Consider the following 21,503-nt stretch of genomic DNA (forward strand, 5'->3'; position numbering starts at 1 on the left):
GGTTCACCGAGCGGGACAGCGAGGTGTGCACCCAGAATCGAAATGAAGGCGATTTCTCCCATTTCTGAGACCTCACCGCCTTTTGCCTGGACTACTGCAGTGGCCTCTTGTCTGTCTTCCCAAGCCTCAGGCTGTCTTCGGACTTACGAGCATTTTAAAACGTAGTTCAGACGTTTCACTCATTTGCTTGAAGACCTTTTGTTTTCCTCGCCTACAGCAGCGTTTCCAAACTTGTCTGGTCTTCGGAACCGCACTGACTATTCTTTGGTTCGTGGGTGAGGCTGGGAAAGCCTGTATTTTAAGATTCTTCCCTCGCGATTCTGAAATTAGTTCAGTTGGGAACCCTTAACTTGGCGTTCAAGCTCTGACCAATTGTTCCCTAGCTAACCTAGCTCTCTACATCCTGGGTCGCAGCCCCTGCATTCTGCACTCTCGTGACTTTACAGTCTCAAAGTGAACACTGCCAGGGCAACACAGCAAGGTTTGGGGATTACAGGTGAAGTCAGCCCTGTTCACACGCCCTTGAGCTGATTCTGAGAGGCGCAAGTAAGGGATAAGAATGTGTTCTACCCACACTGAAGGCACAAGTGAAAAGGAAGATTAAAAAGTTTCATAACCGGAGGTGACACAGGGGACATTAAAAACTATTCAGGAAAATCAAATAACCAAAATGGATCCTGAAATGGTTTTCAGGAGAACATTTCTAAGAGCATGGATGGAAGATCTCTGCTCCCTTTTCTTTACAGATCCCAGGGTCCTTATACTTCCAGTTTAGAGACAGTGGGAGCCAGAGCCAGGGTTGTGTGAAAGAAGCTTCACCTCTTTCCAGTATGAAAAGTCCTAGTGACCAGCCCCAAGGTTTGCCCTACCTGGGTCCTGGGCCTCTTGAGACCTACAGCTAATTTCTTTATACTTCAAGGTTCTGCTGAAATCTTAACATTTCTCTTTCTATCTCTCTCTCCCCCTCCCTCCCTCCCTCTCTCCAGTCCAGTGGTCTTTCTTAGAGTGCTTAGTGTGCATATTAATTTTCTTGGCAAGAATCTTGCCTTTAACTTGTTTGTTTACAACAATGCTAAGGGCATGCTGTGTAACATTGTAGACTTTTCCAGTTTTGCCATGGTAAGATTTGTAGGGCATTCTTTTCCTTCACTTCCTTTCCCTTTCCCCTCCTTTCCCTCCCTCCCCTGCCTCCCCTCCCTCCCCTCCCCTTCCTTCCTCTTCTTAACTGGGTCTCACTCTGCAGCCCAAGCTGGAGTGCCCTGGCATGATCATAGCTCACTACAACCTCAAATTAAACTCCTTGCTTCAAGGCTGGGACTGTAGGTACACACCACCAGGGGACATTCCTTTTTGAACAGTACCCATTGATGTCTGCAATATCACCTGTCTTGTAGACTCCATGTTTTCTAAAAGGCCTAGAGGTGCCTCTCCTCTTTCTCTTTGTTTTTGTCATTTGGCCAATTACTAGAAGATTCTGGCCAAAAGGGAAGACTTTTTTTTTAACAAGGAGTTTTATTATTTTTACATATAGAAAACTCAACAGTGTACATTCAACCCATTTAGTGGCAAGTTCTTTTTTTTTTTTTTTTTTTTTTTGAGACAGAGTCTCACTTTGTTGCCCAGGCTAGAGTGAGTGCCATGGCATCAGCCTAGCTCACAGCAACCTCAAACTCCTGGGCTCAAGCAATCCTCCTGCCTCAGCCTCCCAAGTAGCTGGGACTACAGGCATGCGCCACCATGCCTGGCTAATTTTTTCTATATATATTAGTTGGCCAATTAATTTTTCTATTTATAGTAGAGACGGGGTCTCGCTCTTGCTCAGGTTGGTTTCGAACTCCTGAACTCAAAGGATCCGCCCGGCTCGGCCTCCCAGAGAGCTAGGATTACAGGCGTGAGCCACCGCGCCCGGCCTAGTGGCAAGTTCTTTAGCCTTTGCCTTTTCCAGTTTGGTAATATGAGCTACAGATTTTGGACCCAAGGCATTGCCTCCCGAATGATGGCAGATCTTATCATATCTGTCATTGTAATTGGTCCTGATAGCTTCCACTGGCTTACTCAGAGCTCCATTGTCTTCCAAGTTAACCTATATGAGGGCTACAGCAGTGCAGGTCTTCCTGAGGACTAGATGTCCCAGTCTTGCCTTCCCATTTACGATGCAGTAGGGAACCTCTATCCTTCAACACTGAGCTTGCAGGAAGTCAGCCAACTCGGTGGGATCCATGTCATGTTCGATCACTACCAACTGAGCCTTGTTGTTCTCTGCCAATGTGGTAATAGTATTAACCCCCACTTGAAGGACAAATGGTCTCTTAATGGAGACATCCTCTTTGCCAGCAGCTTCTCAGCCCAGGCCAATAGTCTGTGCCTCTTGCATTGTCTCTTGGGTGCACTTATGGTCCAGCTTGAGCACTTGAGTAGCTGTTTGGCAGTCCTACGTGAACTGGTTAATCACAGGAGGCACTTTGAGCCACTTATAGGCAATAGCTTTTTGCCACTGCAACTGGTTGTATGTAGTGGGGCCATTTGACAATGTGGATGAGGTCCCTTTTGTGCTGGATGTCCTGTCCAGTGCCAGAATTCTTAGGCCTTTTCTCAAATGGGATTTACCACTTTCTTAGCCTTCTACTTCTTCATGACAGCATGGGCTAGGCCCCCTTCTTCCTCTTGGGCTTCTTTCCTTTTGGCATCTTGGGCAGCTGGAGGAGAGTCGTTGCTTAAATGTCTCTCCAAGGAACCTTTTCCCTCACCACCATCCCCCACTGTGGGACCATTAATGACATGCTGTCAATGCCCTCCATTCTCCTACTTGAAATGCATCTACCTGTTACAGTTAAATTGTGTAATGTGCAATTATTTATTTGATTTATCACCGCCTCTCTGTGGACTTTGAAGCTCCAAAGGACAGGGACTAATATAGTGTCTGAAATACAGGAGATTTTCAATAAATATTTTTTGTATGAATGTTTGAGCTGAGCTTTAAAATATTGCTAGGCAGTGGATACAGTGTATAAAGAACAGCCCAGGGGCTTGAAACAGCTTGGCAGGTTCAGAAATAATTAGAAGTTAGGGGTGGCATGTGGTTGGAGGAAGAGCCAGTGAGTTAAGCAAGAGAAGCAGTTGAATGCAGACCATGAGGGTATTAAAGAGCCATGTAGATTGTGTGTAGGTGGTTGAGTGCAGTAAAATGCACATAAAATTTACCATTTAAATAATTTTGAAGTATATAATTCAGTGGCATTTAGTACATTCACAGTGTTGTGCAACCATCACCACTACCTAGTTCCAGAAGATTTTTGTGAGTCCAAAAGGAAACCTCATGTCCATGAAGCAGTCACTCCCCCTTGCATACTCCTCCCAGCCCCTGGCAACCAGGTAATCTTTCTGTCCCCATGGATTTGCCTATTCTGGATATTTCCTATAAATGGAACCACACAATACATGGTCTTTTGTGCCAGGCTTCTTTCACTTAGCATAATGTTCTTGAAGTCTATCGATGTTGTAGCATGTATTGATTCTTCATTCTTTTTTATGGCTGAATAGTATTCGTTGTATGGGTAGATCAGATTTCATTTTACCATTCATCAGTTGGTCAACATTTATGTTTCCACCTTTTGGCTATTATGAATAGAGCTGCTATAGACAACCCATGTATTAAGTTTTTGTTTCAATAACTGTTTTCAATTCTTTTGGGTAAATTCTTAGGAGTGGATTGATGGGACATGTAACTTTGTTTAACTTTTTGGGGAACCACCAAACTGTTTTCCACAGTGGCATTTTACATTTCCGCAATGTTATAATTTTTCCACATCCTCAACACTTATCTTCCCTTTTTTGTTTTAATTACATCTTAGTAGGTGTGCAGTGGTATTTCATTGTGGTTTTGGTTTACATTTAACTAGTGACTGAAGACATTGAGCATCTTTTCATGTGCTTGTTGGCCATTTGTTTATCTTCTTTGAAGAAATGTTGGTTATACTTTCGATGTCATATCTAAGAAATCATTGTCAAATCCAAGATCAGAAAGATTTCTTCCTATACTTTCTTCTAAGAGTTGTATAGTTTTAGCTCTTATATTTAGGTCTTTGATCCATTTTGAGTTAATTTGTGTACATAGTGTGAGGTAAGGGTCCAAATTCATTCTTTTGCGTGTGCATATCCAGTTGTCCCAGCACCATTTGTTGCAAAGACTATGCTTTGGATGCCCATTGAATGTACTTGGCACCTGTAGTCCCAGCTACTCAGAAGGCTGAGGCAGGAAGATCATTTGAGCCTAGGAGTTTCAGGCTGTATTGTGCTGTGATAGTATCTGTGAATAGCCACAATACTCAAGCCTGGGCAGCATTGTGAGACCTCATCTTTCTCTCAAAAAAAAAAAATCTATTGATCATTGATGTTTAGATTCATTTATGGACTCTCAGTTTAATTCCATCATTATATATGTCTATCCTTATACCAGTACCACACTGTTTTGATTGCTGTAGATTTGTAGTAAGTTTTCAGCCTCCCACCTGAGCCTCCTGAGTAGCTGGAATGACAGGCACGGGCCATCATGCCTGGCTACACACAGAAAAATTGTATTTTTGAGACTGAGAATCTTCTAATACTGATCTTTTCTTGGCCTTTGAACAATTCCCCAGTTACCACTTGGCCTTTCTCTTGTTTTCCGTTCAGTGTTAGGCCCTTCATAGGCCTAACTGCTTTTTTTATTTTATTTATTTATTTATTTTTTGAGACAGAGTCTCACTTTGTTGCCCAGGCTAGAGTGAGTGCCATGGCATCAGCCTAGCTCACAGCAACCTCAAACTCCTGGGCTCAAGCAATCCTCTTGCCTCAGCCTCCCAAGTAGCTGGGACTACAGGCATGCACCACCATGCCCGGCTAATTTTTTCTATATATATATTAGTTGGCCAATTAATTTGTTTCTATTTATAGTAGAGATGGGGTCTCGCTCCTGCTCACGCTGGTTTCGAACTCCTGACCTCGAGCAATCTGCCTGCCTTGGCCTCCCAGAGTGCTAGGATTACAGGCGTGAGCCACCGCGCCCGGCCTGGCCTAACTGCTTTTAATGCGTTTGTGGAAGAAGGTGGGATCTACTCAGAGAAGGTCTTGGTGGTCCATAATTGCAGCTGAAGAAGTGCTTTAGAGATTGGATTCCAGTTCTGACTGGGGCTTTATAGTGTCATCAGATTTTGGAGCCAGAAGGGACCTCAGAGATAACTTCATTCCAGAATAAATTGAGGCTTAGAAAGCTGAATGACTGAATTGAGGCTTAGAAAGCTGGCCTGTGATCACCAGTTTATTGGTGTAATTGTGTGACCAGGAAACAGCAGAGATGTATGTGAAGGAAGGAGAAAATCATCAAGGGACCTGTCTTAATTCCTTCTCTGCCATTAAGTTGTCACATGACCTTGGAAAAGGTCCATACTCATCTATATAAAAATGTTATATTAGCTGATCTCAGGGTTACCTTTCAGTATAAAAACTCTATAGATACTATCAAGTATATGCTTGGTAACTATTTCTGAGGGGCCACTTACGTGGTCTTAATAATTTAGCCTAGTTTTTAATCTACAGGAAATATTATTTTGCATTTTTAATATTCTCACTTTCCAGGGTTTTGCTTGATCTTTATGCTGAGGAGTTATTTGTTTTATTAACATAATTTATATTTTTTACTTATTTTTGTTTTGTTTTACAGAGAGAAGGACTTTCTAAGTTCAACAAGATCTATGAATTTGATTATCACCTATATGGCCAAGTAGGTATTGAAATATTTCCATCATAAAGCTGAAGTGTGCTTTTAGATCTATGTACCATTTTAGTGCACATCCCTTGGGGTTTCAGCTGTAGCTAAAAAGAGCAGCTGTTTGCTATACATCCTCCTTAAATTGCTTGTATTTTAGAGTTCTTTAATCAAGAAATAGCCTGGCTGTATGTAGAATATGTCACTGTCTTAAGAATAACTATTGCTGTGACCTAAAGGTCTTTGGTTACAGGTGATCATTGTATAATTTATAAGGAAATTTAATAAAATGTAATCAGATTTCCCCTTTTTAATAAAATACAGTCTCATGTGAGCTCTTTACAATAAACAATCTAGTATATAATAGTTTGAGGAAATTTTAAATGATACAGAAGACATCATGGTACTAGAATTAAAATGGTGATTATCTTACATCATAGATGTTAAAAAAAAAGAATGTTGATTATATTCTATGGCTTTTGGCTTGGAAGAGTTTTTTGGGATATTTTTGGGTTTTTGGGGTTTTTTTGTTTGGTTTGGTGGGGTTTTTTTTTTTGGTTTTTGGTTTTTGTTTTTGAGACAGAGCTTCACTCTGTTGCCCCAACTAGAGTGCAGTGGCGTCATCACAGCTTACTGCAACCTTAAACTACTGGGCTCAAGCAGTTCTCCTGCTTTAGCCTCCAGAATAGCTGGGACTATAGGCACATGCCACTACACCTGGCTGATTTTTTTCTATTTTTTGGTAGAGACAGGGTCTCACTCTTGCTGAGGCCAGTCTTGAACTCCTGGTCTCAAGCGATCCTCCTGCCTCCCAATGCTAGGATTACGGGCATGAGCTGCCGTACCCGGCCTAAAGAGCTATTTTACGTTTGTTTCTTCCCAATCAGCTGAGGTTTTTTTCCCCCTTTAATAGAAATTTCTCCCTTTTGTTTGAATGATTTGGCAAAATACAACTGCAGAAAGACTAACTTGAGTTTTGTCGTCATTCAGAATGTTACCATGATAATGACTTCAGTTTCTGGACATTTGCTGGCTCATGATTTCCAGATGCAATTTCGAAAATGGTCAGTACAATTCCTGGGGGAAGGACTTTCAAATTATTACAGTAAGTTTTGAAATATTACAGGAATTTTGAGGCATGTTGATCTTACTGTGTAATTTATAATACTAAGATGACCTAGAATCATCTGATTCTTTGTGAATTTTTATCAGACCTTTAGAATAAACAGCCACTTTTAAGTGTTCTCCCATAATAGCCAGACCTTTTTCATGGAGTCATCATATTGCATTTATGCAAGTGGAGATGCCCATGAAAGGTTCCAGAATGTCTTAGCAGCTCCTGTTGATCCTCCTGGTGAAGCAGATAGTGTGTTTTGCAGAGGGCCGTAGCCTTGCTTTCAGTCTGCTGGGTCTGCTCCTGTTGGGGATCAACCCATAAGTTCCCTGTAGCAGTTCATTTTCATTAGAGTGAAGAGTTCTCCATCACATGCTGGACTCTGTGTTTTTTTCTTTTCTAGGCAGAGCTGCAACCCCCTTGTCCTCTTTGAAGCAGAAATTGAAAAGTACTGCCCAGAGAATTTTGTAGACATTAAGGTAGGGTCTTTTGAAGACATTTGACACTGAAATTGGAGCAGCCATAGAGAATCAAACTGACTGATTTCTGTATTTTTAATGCATCGGAATTTGGAGATAATGTTTTCCAGCAAACTTAGAACCATGATTTAAAAAGTTAACTCTTACTCATTGTGTAAATAAGGCTGTTTAAACGTAGTTGCCAAGGGACTGAAGTAAGCCCTTTTTATGAACAGTAGTAGTTTACATCCTAGGAATAAGTATGGTTAAATTATTAGTTCCATCATCCCAACCCTAGATAAAACAGAAGAGGCTGCAAAATGTAAATGGTGTTTGACAGTAAATTGCCAGTTCTCAAGCAGTCAGGGCACCTACAGTTACGATAATTCACTGCTAACTGGGAAACCTTCTTTGGATGAAACTCGGTGTTTATTTTTTTTTACCGGGGCATAATCAGAATTACCTAAGTCATAAGTGTGAAAGCTGAGTTTTAGGTTTTGTCATATAGATGAAGTTGTATTAAACCCTCTATCTTCTCTACATCTTCAAGAAGCTCATTTCTGGGTCAGGGGGGTTGTACTAGTGACCTCGCCGTCATTAGCGCTAGTATGAGCAGGCTTCTGTGACCTCTTTCCCTTACCAAGATGGTGTACTCCAAGAACAGCATTACTCTTCATTCATGTCCCTTAGGCATTGAGATGTAAAGTCATTGCTCTGCGATTCTGTTCTCACTGCTCTTTCCCCACTGTGAACTTCAGAGAACTCTGGAACGAGAGACACGGCAGTGCCAGGCGCTGGTGATCTGGACTGACTGTGATAGAGAAGGTGAAAATATTGGATTTGAGATCATCCACGTGTGCAAGGCTGGTACGTGCTGCTGCCATGTCTCTCCACCTTGGAGCCCCGTAAATAAATAACATTCTCTGGTTGCCGTGGCTGAGATCCTCTGCAGATCTGCTTCATCCTGGAGCAAGTCACTGAACCCTTGGGAGCCTTGACTTCCCCCTGTGCGGCCATCTGACTGTTTTCTGGGGCTGCTATGGAAATTAAATGAGTTACTGATAGTGTGAACCATTTAGCCCAGGGCTTATTCCTTGTTAGGTACAAGAAGATCCCCAGCTTCTTAAGAACAGGCATTTTTATAGTCAGTTTTTTAAAATTACATATTGAATATATGCAGAAGAATGTATATATCATAAGTAAAGTACAAAGAATAATTATAAAATGTTCTATTTATTTTCTTAATTTTCCATATTCATTGTACAGTGTCTAACTATTAATACTAATACATAATTGTTAAAGTGGATTTTTTTTTTTTTTGAGACAGAGTCTTACTCTGTTGCCTGGGCTAGAGTGCCATGGTGTTAGCCTGGCTCACAGCAACCTCAAACTCCTGGGTTCAAGTGATCTTCCTGCCTCAGCCTCCCGAGTAGCTGGGACTCCAGGCATGTGCCACCGCGCCTGGCCTGTTAAAGTGGATTTGAAGGCCGGGCGCTGTGGCTCACACCTGTAATCCTAGCTCTTGGGAGGCCGAGGCAGGCGGATTGCTCAAGGTCAGGAGTTCAAAACCAGCCTGAGCAAGAGCGAGACCCCGTCTCTACTATAAATAGAAAGAAATTAATTGGCCAACTGATATATATATAAAAAATCAGCCGGGCATGGTGGCGCATGCCTGTAGTCCCAGCTACTCGGGAGGCTGAGGCAGAAGGATCACTCAAGCCCAGGAGTTTGAGGTTGCTGTGAGCTAGGCTGACGCCACGGCACTCACTCTAGCCTGGACAACAAAGCGAGACTCTGTCTCAAAAAAAAAAAAAAAAAAAAGTGGATTTGAATGGCTTGAACAGGGTTAATGATTTCATGTAACTTAGAGAAAGTGATGAGCAGGCCGTTTTCTGGCTCAGAGGGTGGGATTCCTATTTTCCCTAAGAGGTTTTGTGTTGAATGCTTTGATGACTCCTAGAAATTTATATTTTGAGACAGAGTTTCACTGTGTTGCCCGGGCTAGAGTGCCAAGGTGTCAGCCTAGCTCACAGCAACCTCAAACTCCTGGGCGCAGGTGATCCTCTTGCCTCAGTCTTCGAAGTAGCTGGGACTACAGGCATGCACCACCATGCCTGGCTAATTTTTTCTATGTATTTTTAGTTAGCAAATTAATTTCTATTTTTAGTAGAGACAGATCTCGATCTTGCGAGGCTGGTCTCAAACTCCTGACCTTGAGGGATCCACCCGCCTCAGCCTCCCAGAATGCTAGGATTACAGGCTTGAGCCACCGTGCCTGGCTGACTCCTAGAAATTTAAATGCATTAACTTTCAAAGATGTGTGTATGTGTGTATTTTTTCCTGAAGGGACATGAAATTTCCCCATAAGACTTTTTAATAGACAAGAGTTTTTGTTTTCCCTAAAGGCCTGAGAGAGCAGTAAGGTTGCAGTCCCAAAAGGCTCACCAAGTGAATTGTAGTTAATCACTAAAATTCACTTCGAAGTTATTTCTGACATCAGTTTGAAGGTTATGTGATGTTTCCCTCTTAGACGTTGTATACCATTGATTTAATATACAGGTAAATCGGGCACATCACAGCTTCTTGAACTGGTTTGCCTTTATTTCAACATAGTTTGAGAAGAGTGAACCTCTTATGATGGAGGGCAGTGTGATCTGACTTTGACCTTGGTGCCATCTTGTGTTCCATAGTGAAGCCCAATCTGCAGGTGTTACGAGCCCGTTTTTCTGAGATTACGCCCCGTGCCATCAGGATGGCCTGTGAAAACCTGGCCGAGCCTGATCGGAGAGTGAGTGATGCTGTGGATGTGAGGCAGGAGCTGGATCTGAGAATAGGTGAGGAGTGGACGGACCCTCCCACTGCCACGGGGCGTACTGAGGTTTGTGGAACCAAAAATGAGGTTCCATGTGAATGTACACAGCCAGCTCTGACCTCGGCATCCATCATTCTCTTGTTTTTCCCTCCCTCCCTCCGTCCTCTCACTCCAGGAGCTGCCTTCACCAGGTTCCAGACGCTGCGGCTTCAGAGGATTTTCCCTGAGGTGCTGGCAGAGCAGCTCATCAGTTACGGCAGCTGCCAATTCCCCACACTGGGCTTCGTGGTGGAGAGGTTCAAAGCCATCCAGGCTTTCGTGCCAGAGATCTTTCACAGGATTAAAGGTAAGGCTGAGGGTTGTGTTCGTGTTCGTACAGGCCCAGGAATAATAAGGGATTGGGGAGCATTAATAGTGCTAATTAAAGGTGTGATTTAGGCCAGGTGGGGTGGCTCACGCCTGTAATCCTAGCACTCTGGGAGACCAAGGCGGGCAGATTGCTTGAGGTCAGGAGTTCGAAACCAGCCTGAGCAAGAGGGACACCCCATCTCTACTATAAATAGAAAGAAATTAATTGGCCAACTAATATATATAGAAAAAATTAGCCAGGCATGGTGGCACATGCCTGTAGTCCCAGCTACTCTGGAGGCTAAGGCAGCAAGATTGCTTGAGCCCAGGAGTTTGAGGTTGCTGTGAGCTAGGCTGACGCCACGGCACTCAGTCTATCTAGCCTGGGCAACAAAGTGAGACTCTGTCTCAAAAAAAATAAATAAATAAAGATGTGATTTTTAAAAAAAAAATCTTGCTGCCCTTCTCTCTGCCCCATTACAATATTCAGAATCTACTTAATGTTTCTTTTGTCATCTAGAAACTTCCCTGTTTCATATTCCTTTGGCTTTCACTGTAAAATACCTTCTTTTATCTGTCATATCACGTGGCTCCTCTGGACAATAGCCTTTCTGTTTGTCTCTCCCTGATACAGTAACTCATGACCACAAAGATGGCATCGTAGAATTCAACTGGAAAAGGCATCGACTCTTTAACCACACAGCTTGTCTTGTCCTCTATCAGTTGTGTATGGAGGTAAGAAGTGCTCTGAAATCCTAATGATCTAGGAAGCATTCTGCACACCTCCCGGGCCACTCCCTTTGTGTCCTAGTCTTCCTCTGAACTTGAGCTTTAAGTTTGCAGAAACCAGCACTAAAAATATGAAAGGGAAGGAATCTGCAGAATTTTTAGATAAAATCAGAAATTTTGAGAACTTATAGCTGAAATCCCTCTCTGGGCATATACTATCACTGGAGATTAACAAGGATTAGCTAGTCAGTCTAGATCATAGATTCCTAGGAAATGTCCGGGAAGCAATTTGGACAGCATCTGTCCCCTCTTGATCACATAAGGAAGTCTAGAGAAATGAAAATCACAAATGAATGAGTTAATTTCATATATTGATTAAGGCCAGGAAGAAAATTAAGCAGAGAAAAGGGAGAGAGGCCTGGGGGACAGGGAGGGGGCTGTTCTGGATGTGGTGGTCAGGAAAGACCTTGCAGAGGGGTGACATTTGAGCAGGCATTGGAGTGAGGTAGCCAGGGGAGGAATGGGGGGAAGCTGTGTCTCAGAACAACACGTGCAAAGGCATGCCACAGGCCGGTCATTGGCAGTGGGGACCCTGACTTCACATTTCCTGACCCTTGGACTGGTTGTCCATTTTGTGATGCCACTTCCTATCAGTTAGCACATAGCCTTGTTTTTCCCAGGGCCCACACAGAGTGGTGAGCAGGTGCAGCTCAGGGGAAGGCTGAAAGTTCATGCTGTCTTTACTTTCTAGGATCCCATGGCAACCGTGGTGGAGGTCAGATCTAAGCCCAAGAGCAAGTGGCGGCCTCAAGCTTTGGACACTGTGGTATGTTTCAGACTGATTCAGGCACTCAGGAACAATTAAGTCCCGTTGTCGGGGCTGTAGTTCTGCATGGACCGTGGTACAGTGGAAGGAAACATCAGCCATCACCATGCCACAGAGCAGAGCACTAGGGAAAGATAGAAGCCTGCTTGGCCTCTTAATGCTTTTTTTTAAAATTTATCAAGTGCAATATAACTGCATTGTGTGAGGTTTGGGAAACAAAAAGAGGAAGACAAATGACCATCCTTACATAATTGGTGGTATAATTTTGTTGTCTTCTTGGGGTTTTTTTTCACATTCATATTTTTTACAGCATTATAATTTATAATTAGAGTAGCTTCTTTTTTGCACCCAAGCATTTTTTTTCATGTTGCTGCATAATCTGTGTAATTTCTGCATAAGTGTTATTTTAAATAATATGCTATATGAACCTATCTTAGAACAGGGCTTCTCAAATTTTTGAACCCAGGAAGAGCTACCTCCATGGGACACAAGTCTGAGTAAATCACATTGGAAGCGTGCCTTCCGAGTCACCATTTAGCAGGACATGCAGGCTTAGAATTACTGTCAGGCTTACCTGTGTGACCTGGGCTAACCCCCTTGACATCTCCAGATCTCTCCTCTACTTCTTTGCCACCAGTAACCTGGACTAAATGCAGGGTCTGTCATAAAGCAAGCAGGTTCTTTTGTTTTTGTTTTTGAGACCGAGTCTCGCTCTGTTCCCCAGGTTGGAGTTCAGTGGTATCATCATAGCTCACCACAACATCAAACTCCTAGGCTCAAGTGATCCTCCTGCCTCAGCCTCCCGAGTAGCTGGGAATACAGGCACGCACCACCACGCCCAACTAATTGTTTCCATGTTTAGTAGAGACCGGGTGTCACTTTTGCTCAGACTGGTCTTGATCTCCTGACCTCAAGTGATCCTCCTGCGTCAGCCTCCCAGAGTGCTAGGATTACTGGTGTGAGCCAGAGCTGCCGGCCGCAAGTGGGTTCTACAGGAAGCAAAGCTTTCCCCCACTGCTCCTTCATCTGGAAGAGTCCACTTTGAAATTGCACATACAGAATGTGCAGGCTAAAAAATGTGCATGGACTGCTAGACAGTGCGTTCCTTGTCTTAGGTCACGATAAATATGTGTGTTGAGAGATTCCTGGGGGAAAGTCATGGATTGATTTTATGTAGTAGACGTATGTGTTTTATTCCTTTCTGGTTCAGTGTGCTTTGGCATATAGTGGCAGCATTGTTGGAGTGGTGCCTAGGGAAAAGAACACTCCTGGTTATCTCCCAGGAGGCCTCAAAGAATGGTTTTCACCATCCAGGGGAGTTTACTGGGGATTGGATGGGATTCACAAAATTTGATTCTCAGACTCCCTGTGTTTGAATTGTATTGTAGGCTGCTTGTTAAAAGGTGCAGATTTCAGCCTCTGTCCCGGCCTTGCTCTGCTCTGTCCAGTCCCCAGTGGGCAGGGCCATGAATCTGCTGGCTTCTCCGGTTAGCCTTACACATCAGTCAGAACCACTGGGCAGGGAGTCTGGCTCTGCTGGCAGGCCCAGAAATCATTCTCAGACAGCCTTTCCCCTTCTGTGTGACAGAAGAACCTGGAGCAACAGAGGCAGACTTGTCTGAAGATGAGTTGTGTAGTTGGCTCATGCCCTCTGACTCACATCTAATGTGCATGTCAACCTATTTCACAGGAGCTTGAGAAGCTGGCTTCTCGCAAGTTGAGAATAAATGCTAAAGAAACCATGAGGATTGCTGAAAAGCTCTACACTCAAGGGTGAGTATCCTTGAGAATAGCTTTGGGAGAATTTGAAGCCTCTTTATCACGGTGAAAGATTTTAGAAGTAGAGTAAACACACATTGTCTAAATAACACCCAAGCTCTGACAGAGGATTTTGACATTGAGTTCTCTTTTCTGATATGAATAAAGCATTTTAGTACGAGAACCCATAGAGTAAATCCAGATCCTACTTTTGACTCCTCAGTAATCTCCCTGGTGCCCTGGCAAGTGGCAGAGAGCAGGCAGCTCCTCTGGGAGTCGTTTGCCTGTGAAAATCATCCAAACCCAGGGGTCACGGGCACCCAGCAAGGTGGTCTTCTGGCTGTGCTGTCCAACATTCGACTGTTGAGCACTTGAAATTTGGGTTGTCCAACTTGGGATGTGCTATAAATGTAAAATACATACTGGAGTTTTGAAGATTTTTATGAAAATAAAATGTAAATTATCTCAAATTTTAAGTGGCTAATTGAAGATTGAAAATTACATATAGAATCTACATTATAGTTTTAGGGACAGCATTGTTCTTTATGTACTCTAGGAACAGTTAGAGAAACACACACTGGTGGAGCTGTTGGGGCTGACTAGGCTCAAGGGTCAGACTGACCCCAAGAGAGGCCAGTCATGTACCCCAGGGCATGAGGCGCTGGCAGAGTCCTGGGTCTCGATCCTGTGCTGGGCTGGCCTGTTCCCTTCCTCTGTGGCTGCTTTTCACCCTGTGAGGGGCATCTCAGAACTTTTCTTGGTGCAGATTACCTAGGGTGCTTTCAGGTGAGTTGGCTATATGAGATAGGTAATTGCAGGTGTTACCCGGTGCTGTCAGTTGCTTATAAACGAACTAAGCCTAAAAAGAATTCTTATTCTGTGTGTTGGCCTTTGTTTTAGGTACATCAGCTATCCCCGGACGGAAACAAACATCTTTCCCAGAGACTTAAATCTGACAGCATTGGTGGAACAACAGACCCCAGATCCACACTGGGGAGCCTTTGCCCAGAGCATTCTGGAGCGGGGCGGCCCCACCCCACGCAATGGGAACAAGTCTGACCAAGCTCACCCTCCCATCCACCCCACTAAATATACCAGCAGCCTGCAGGTTGGTTTCTTTGAATGTGCTGCCCACTAGGACCCAGAGCGAGGTGCTGAGGGCCAGTGGTAGGATTCGAGTTTACCCTGCAGCTCTGATGGTAGGAAATAAGTGGTCTTGAAATAATCTCTTTCAGAAAAGAGAAGTCAGTGTCAGAATTCTCCTATTTTATAATCTTCTGCCTGCTTTCATGAAAGACCCTTGTGTGGTGGGCCCCACCCTTGCTGTAGCCCCGTCAGCACAGGGCTCCTGCTGCTTCTCCCCTTGTCACACATAGCCCAGGTTGCCCCCACACCCTGCTCGGCCCCCACCCCACAGCCATCACAGCCATTTACAGTCCCTTGTAACTAGAGAATCCTGTCTGTCCTCCCGAGAGGTTCTATTGCCTTCCTAGGACTTTGCCACCTCCCTCCTGTCCTGCTGTAGCCACTGTAGAGTTTCCCACTGGGCTCTGCCCGCTTGGCTCAGTGGGGACAGGCTCTCCTAGGGCAGAAGCCTTTGAAGCTTGCTGACTTCCCCAGGCTATCACAGAGCTGAGCAAATTTTGATCTTTTTTTTTTTCTTTCTTTAATAACATGTTCCTTCTGATCTTAAAATTAATACATTTTCAAACAGTCCCTCACACCTATAATCCTAGCACTCTAGGAGGCCAAGGCAGGAGGATTGCTTGAGATCAGGATTTCAAGACCAGCCTGAGCAAGAGCAAGACCCTGTCTCTATTAAAAACAGAAAAAAATTAGCCAGGTGTTGTGGTAAGCGCCTCTAATCCCAGCTACTCAGGAGGCTGAGGCAAGAGGATCACTTGAGCCCAGGAGTTTGAGGTTGCAATAAACTATGATATGACACTGCTACACTCTAGGCGGGACAACAGAGTGAGACTCTGTCTCAAAAATAAATAAAATTAATACATGTTCATTTTACACAATTTAGAAAATATAAAAGATATAAAGAAGGAAAAAATTGCCTATAATTGCCCCTTCTTATAACCACATTTTTTCTATGCATGTAGATAGTCTTTTAATAAAATTAGGACCTTAGATAGCTTTGTAAAAACTACTTTTTAAGGTCAGGCATAGTGGTTCATGCCTATAATCCCAGTATTTTAGGAGGCCAGGGTAGGAGGATCACTTAAACCCAGGAGTTCAAGGCTACTGTGAGCTATGATTGTGCCATTGCACTCTAGCCTAGGTGATAGGAAAAAAACTACTTTAACATATTATATCATGAGTATTTCCCCATTTTCTGCAGTATTTAAAAGTATGATATTTAAATGATTGCATAGATGTACTATAATTTATTTTGTCAAATTGATTTTTGGAACAGTAAGTTGTTTACAAGATTTTGATACAAAATGTCCTATATTTAACATTTGTTTTTGTTTTTTGAGACAGTCTCGCTCCGTTGCCCGGGTTAGAGTGCTGTGGCGTCAGCCTAGCTCAAAGCAGCCTCAGACTCCTGGGCTCAAGTGATCCTCCTGCCTCAGCCTCCCAGGTAGCTGGGACTACAGGCATGCACCACTATACCCGGCTAATGTTTTCTATTTTTTTTTTTTTTTTTTTTCTCCCAGGAAAAGGCAGTGAGATGTTTTCTATTTTTTAGTGGAGACAGGGTCTTGCACTTGCTCAGGCTGGTGTCAAACTCCTGAGCTCAAACGATCTGCCCACCTCGGCCTCCCAGAGTGCTAGGATTACAAGCATGAGCCACTGCGCCTATAGTTAACATTTGTATACATAAACATTTGTGTGGATCCTCAGTTACTCCTTTGAATAACTTCCTAGATGGGGAATTATTAGATGTGTATGTAAACATCTCGTGGGCTTTTGATGGAATGAGACTCAGTAAATCTTGGATTTACCCAGTTGATCAAAAATCACCCTGACAAATTACTATCTGAACATAACATGAAGTTGGGCTCAGGCTCTCAAGTGCAGTGTTACCATGTGTCTCTTGTAGTGGGTAGTGTCTTGCTGACTATTTATGCTTTCATCTTGTTTTCTGCTTAGATTGGGTTTACATCAAAGAACCACTTCCCAGTCTGGAAGGGAAGATGGTTCACTTGCTTGCCTCTGCCCCATTGGAGTTGTGAGGTGTGTCAGCCTAAACCCATCTGCTCCCTAGGACTTGCCTGGCACTCCACGGTAGCGCAGGGCCTAGGGAGCAGTGTCACCTGTTCCAGGCAGAACTGAAAGGTGATGTAAACCGGCCTTAAACAAGAGATGGTATTTTCAAGGAAGTTTCAGATTCTCCCTCTCTTCCTAGGGAGATGAACAGCGACTATATGAGTTTATCGTTCGCCATTTCCTGGCTTGCTGCTCCCAGGATGCTCAGGGGCAGGAGACTACTGTAGAGATTGACATTGCTCAGGAACGCTTTGTGGCCAACGGCCTCATGATTCTGGCCCGAAATTATCTGGACGTGTATCCATATGATCGCTGGAGTGACAAGGTGATAAAGAGGTGGACCCCAGGGAGAAGGGAGGTCCGTCATGTCCTAGCCCTGAGCTGTCTAGTGACGTGCAACTGCATTCCTTGAAATGGAGGTTGTCTTTTGCCTGAGTGTGGTGACAGTGATCTGACTGCATGCATGCTGCTCCCTGCAGATCCTCCCTGTCTATGAGCGAGGCTCCCGCTTTCAGCCCAGCACCGTGGAGATGGTGGATGGGGAGACCAGCCCGCCCCAGTTGCTCACCGAGGCCGACCTCATTGCCCTCATGGAGAAGCACGGCATTGGTCAGTAGCTTCTGTGCATGGCTCTCATCTCCCTATGCGCCAGGCACAATCTGATGCAGGTGCTATATTCTTATCCCTATTTTTATAGTTGAAGTGAGTCTCAGAGAGGTTAAGAACTTACCTAAGGTCACAAAGTGTGTGTTATTTAAACCTGGTTTGAATCTCCAGTCAGTGCTCTGAAATCCCATACCATACCGTACATAGAGTGACACATTTCCCGTGACTCAGGGTGCTCAGCTAGGAGCACCTTTTGGGCACATGGGGATAGAACAACAAATAAGGTAGTAACAATTAAAACTATATCGTAGGCCAGGTGTAGTGGCTCACGCCTGTAATCCTAGCACTCTGGGAGGCTGAGGTGGGCCGATTGCTCGAGGTCAGGAGTTCGAAACCAATGAGTGAGACCCTGTCTCTACTAAAAATAGAAATTAATTGACCAACTGAAAAGATACATATACAAAAAAAAAAAAATTTAGCCAGGCATGGTGGCGCGTGCCTATAGTCCCAGCTACTTGGGAGGCTGAGGCAGTAGGATCACTTGAGCCCAGGAGACTGAAGTGGCTGTGAGCTAGGCTGATGCCAAGGCACTCACTCTAGCCTGGGCAACAAAGTGAGACTCTGTCTTAAAAACAAAAACAAAAACTATATCATAATCTTCTGAAGTGTCAGATTTGGCAGCTTGGGCCTCCTTCCCTTGTGGAACAGTGGATGTGGGTGTCAGCTGCCCCCATAGGTGTGTACCCACACTACTCACACGCTGCTCACACTGGCCTCACTCACCTGCATGTACTTGGCAAGACCCTACTGTTAGCCATGAGTGGCTGGATTCTTAGCTTTTTGTTCCCATAATTGCTTAGGAATCAGAAATTATGTTTTAAAAAACACTGGGCCAGAATTATGTTTTTCCCAATAAGTCCTGTGGCTCAAGCTTTGCAGGTGGGTCATTGTGAATGATTTGCTGCCCCTCCATCCGTTTTTCATAGCATTCATAGCACATAGTTTTCAGGGGCTGTCTTTAGCAAAATCTAGTCCAGGAAGGCCAGCTGTGTGATGGAAGGGAAGAGGAGTCCCCTACATGTGTTATGGAAGCTGCTTTCTCTATCCAGGCTATACCTGCCTCACCTACAAAGAGAGTTTAATTGCCTAGCTGCTTTCTCTATCCAGGCTATACCTGCCTCACCTACAAAGAGAGTTTAATTGCCTTATGACTTGGGGAAAGTGCTCCAGCCTGGAATATATGACCATCACTGAGATATCCAGAAAGCCTGCAGGTTTAGGTAAAATAGAGGGGGTTCACCCATCATGATTTCCTCGATTAAAATGTATGAGGCCTACTAGAGTGAGACCTTGGACTAGGCACCAGGGACTCAATGAGAAATGAGACCTTATCTTTCCCTTCAAGGACTCAGTCTAGCAGAAGAACCAAACCAAACCAACACATTGAATACAATGTGATGGGTTCTGCAGGGAGCAGGAAGAAAACATTATGGATGGGTGTGGCTGGCATTTGAACTTGACCAAAACCTCATAGTAAGACTTCCTGGTCAATGAAGGCAAGTCCAGCAAAGGGCAGGGCCTGTGGAAGGGCACAGGGAGGAATGCAAAAGCCTGCTGCAGCTGGGGACAATGAGGGGTGGTCATAGGAGGTGAGAAAGAAAGGTGGTTCGGGCCTGACTTTGCAGCCTGGCTTGCAGGGCTGTGGGACTTGGGTGCCTCCTCATAGTTGGTAGGCTTTTAAAAAACCAAACCAGGCCAGGCACAGTGGCTTACACCAGTAATCCTAGCCCTCTGGGGGGCCAAGGCAGAGGATGACTTGAGCTTAGGAGTTCGAGACCAGCCTGAGCAAGAGTGAGACACCCCCCCCCCCCACTAAAAATTAAAAAATTAGCTGGGCATGGTGGCACGTGCCTATAGTCCCAGCTACGTAGGAGACTGAGGCAGGAGGATTGCCTGAGCCCAGGAGTTTGAGGTTGCCCTGAGATAGGCTGATGCCAATCTAGCCTCGGCAACAGAGCCAGATTCTGTCTCAGAAAAACAAAACAAAAAACCCAAGCCAGATTATAATATTTTTAATTTATTTAATTTGTTGTTTTTTTTTTTTTTAGAGATAGTGAGTTTCTGCTCTGTTGCCTAGGCCTGTTGCCCAGGCCAGAGTACAGTGGCACGATCATAGCTCACTGTAGCCTCTAACTCCTGGGCTCAAGCGATCCTCCTGCTTCAGCCTCCTGAGTAGTGCATGCCACCTCTGCACCTGGCTAACTTTTCTTTTTCTTTTTTTTTAAAGAGACAAGGTCTTGCTATGTTGCCCTAGCTGGTCTCAAACTCCTGGCCTCAAGCCATCCTCCTGCCTTGGCCTGCCAAAGTGCTGGGTTTATAGTGAGTCACTGTGCCCAGCTAATTATTAAAATATTGTTTAAGTAATATTTTTAAAATGATACAGTTTTATGGAGACATCGTTCGTGTATGATACAATTCACCTGTTTAAAATGTATAATTCACATTTTTAGTACATTTGCAAAGTTGTGTAGTCATCACCACAGTCTGTTTTAGAACGATTTCATCACCTCAGAAAGAAACCATGTACCCTGTAGCAGTAATTCCCGTTCCCCTCTCCTCTAATCCTCTAGCCCTAGGCAACAACTAATCTTTCTGACTGAGAGATTTGCCTATTTTAGACATTTCCTATAAAGGGAATCATACGATAAGTATGTGGCCTTTTGTAACTGACCTCATGTGGATATGTGTTTTCACTTCTCTTGGGTATATGTCTAGGAGTGGGATTGCTGGGTCACACGGTGTTCAAAGAAGGGAGAAGGGAGGTGCCAATAGTGAAGAGAAAGGAAAAAATAGTAATTGTCAGTTAAAACCAAAGTAGCTGTGCAGTAATTAGCAGGCAGCTTCAAGAGCAGTCACATTGTTCATCTTTCTTTCTCTCTGTTCCTGGAGACTTGGTTTTCTCTGAAATGTCATCAGGCTTATCTCAGGGGATATGGTTTTGCCCCTGAGATACAGTTTTGGGCAGGAAACTTGCGGCCTGGAGTTTGCTCCTTGCTGTCCAGCTAGGAGCTTCTCAGGAACACCTTAGGCTATAGAAACAGATTCCAAAGGCAGTTTCTGGTGCATGTAAAGAGAAAGATTTACATTTGCTTTCTGTCTTTGGGCTCTTTTCAGATGTTCGGGGAAAGCAGAGCCCCAAGTTGTGCCTGTCAGCTAAAGGGAGAGAGACGGAGAGTAGGGAGAGCTCATGATTGATCTTTAGAGGTTATTAGGAAATGGTAGGATTAGATATTTTTCTGTTATTTCAGCAAAGCCACCCGTTTCACATGGTAACTGTACTTTTAACTTGTTGAGGAACTGCCGAAGTGTCTTTCACAGTGGCCGCACCATTTTACATTTTTTCCACATCCTCACCAACAGTTGTTATTATCTTTTTAATTAAACCCGTGCTAGTGGGTATGAAATGGTATTTTATTGTGGTTTTGATTTACATTTCCCTAATGGCAGAACTACATTTTATTTACTTATTTATTTATTTATTTATGAGACAGAGTCTCACTCTGTTGCCTGGGCTAGAGGGCTGTTGGCATCAGCCTAGCTCACAGCAACCTCAAACTCCTGGGCTCAAGCAATCCTCCTGCCTCAGCCTCCCGAGTAGCTGGGACTACAGGCATGCACCACCATGCCCGGCTAATTTTTTCTATATATATTAGTTGGCCAATTAATTTCTTTCTATTTATAGTAGAGACAGAGTCTCACTCTTGCTCAGGCTGGTTTCGAACTCCTGACCTTGAGCAGTCCGCCCGCCTTGGCCTCCCAGAGTGCTAGAACTATAGGCGTGAGCCACCACGCCAGCCTCTATTTTTAATAGAGGTGAGGTCTCACTCTTG

The 21,503-nt window shown here is 44.1% G+C and overlaps 1 protein-coding gene and 1 pseudogene across 3 annotated transcripts in view; one reads left to right on the forward strand and one right to left on the reverse strand.

Annotated features, from left to right (window-relative positions):
- TOP3A (DNA topoisomerase III alpha) overlaps positions 1-21,503 on the forward strand; it is a 34,323-nt gene that overhangs the window by 583 nt on the left and 12,237 nt on the right. For 2 of the 3 annotated variants that reach the window (XR_012913011.1, XM_012747918.3), the window contains exons 2-13: positions 5,699-5,758; positions 6,734-6,807; positions 7,261-7,336; positions 8,074-8,182; positions 10,006-10,149; positions 10,303-10,473; positions 11,110-11,210; positions 11,956-12,030; positions 13,721-13,803; positions 14,689-14,896; positions 17,147-17,332; positions 17,487-17,616. Coding sequence is in view for 2 of the 3 variants with exons in the window: in XM_012747918.3 (XP_012603372.2) it covers positions 5,699-5,758; positions 6,734-6,807; positions 7,261-7,336; positions 8,074-8,182; positions 10,006-10,149; positions 10,303-10,473; positions 11,110-11,210; positions 11,956-12,030; positions 13,721-13,803; positions 14,689-14,896; positions 17,147-17,332; positions 17,487-17,616 (1,417 nt within the window). In the remaining variant the exon portion in view is untranslated. Of the gene's footprint in view, positions 1-5,697; positions 5,759-6,733; positions 6,849-7,260; positions 7,337-8,073; positions 8,183-10,005; positions 10,150-10,302; positions 10,474-11,109; positions 11,211-11,955; positions 12,031-13,720; positions 13,804-14,688; positions 14,897-17,146; positions 17,333-17,486; positions 17,617-21,503 lie in introns of those variants that run through there. The other variant, XM_012747922.2, reaches the window with a different exon arrangement.
- Positions 1,844-2,687, reverse strand: LOC142861881 (large ribosomal subunit protein eL8 pseudogene; annotated as a pseudogene).

The sequence above is a fragment of the Microcebus murinus genome, chromosome 18, assembly GCF_040939455.1.
Source record: "Microcebus murinus isolate Inina chromosome 18, M.murinus_Inina_mat1.0, whole genome shotgun sequence".
NCBI classification, from domain to species: domain Eukaryota; kingdom Metazoa; phylum Chordata; class Mammalia; order Primates; family Cheirogaleidae; genus Microcebus; species Microcebus murinus.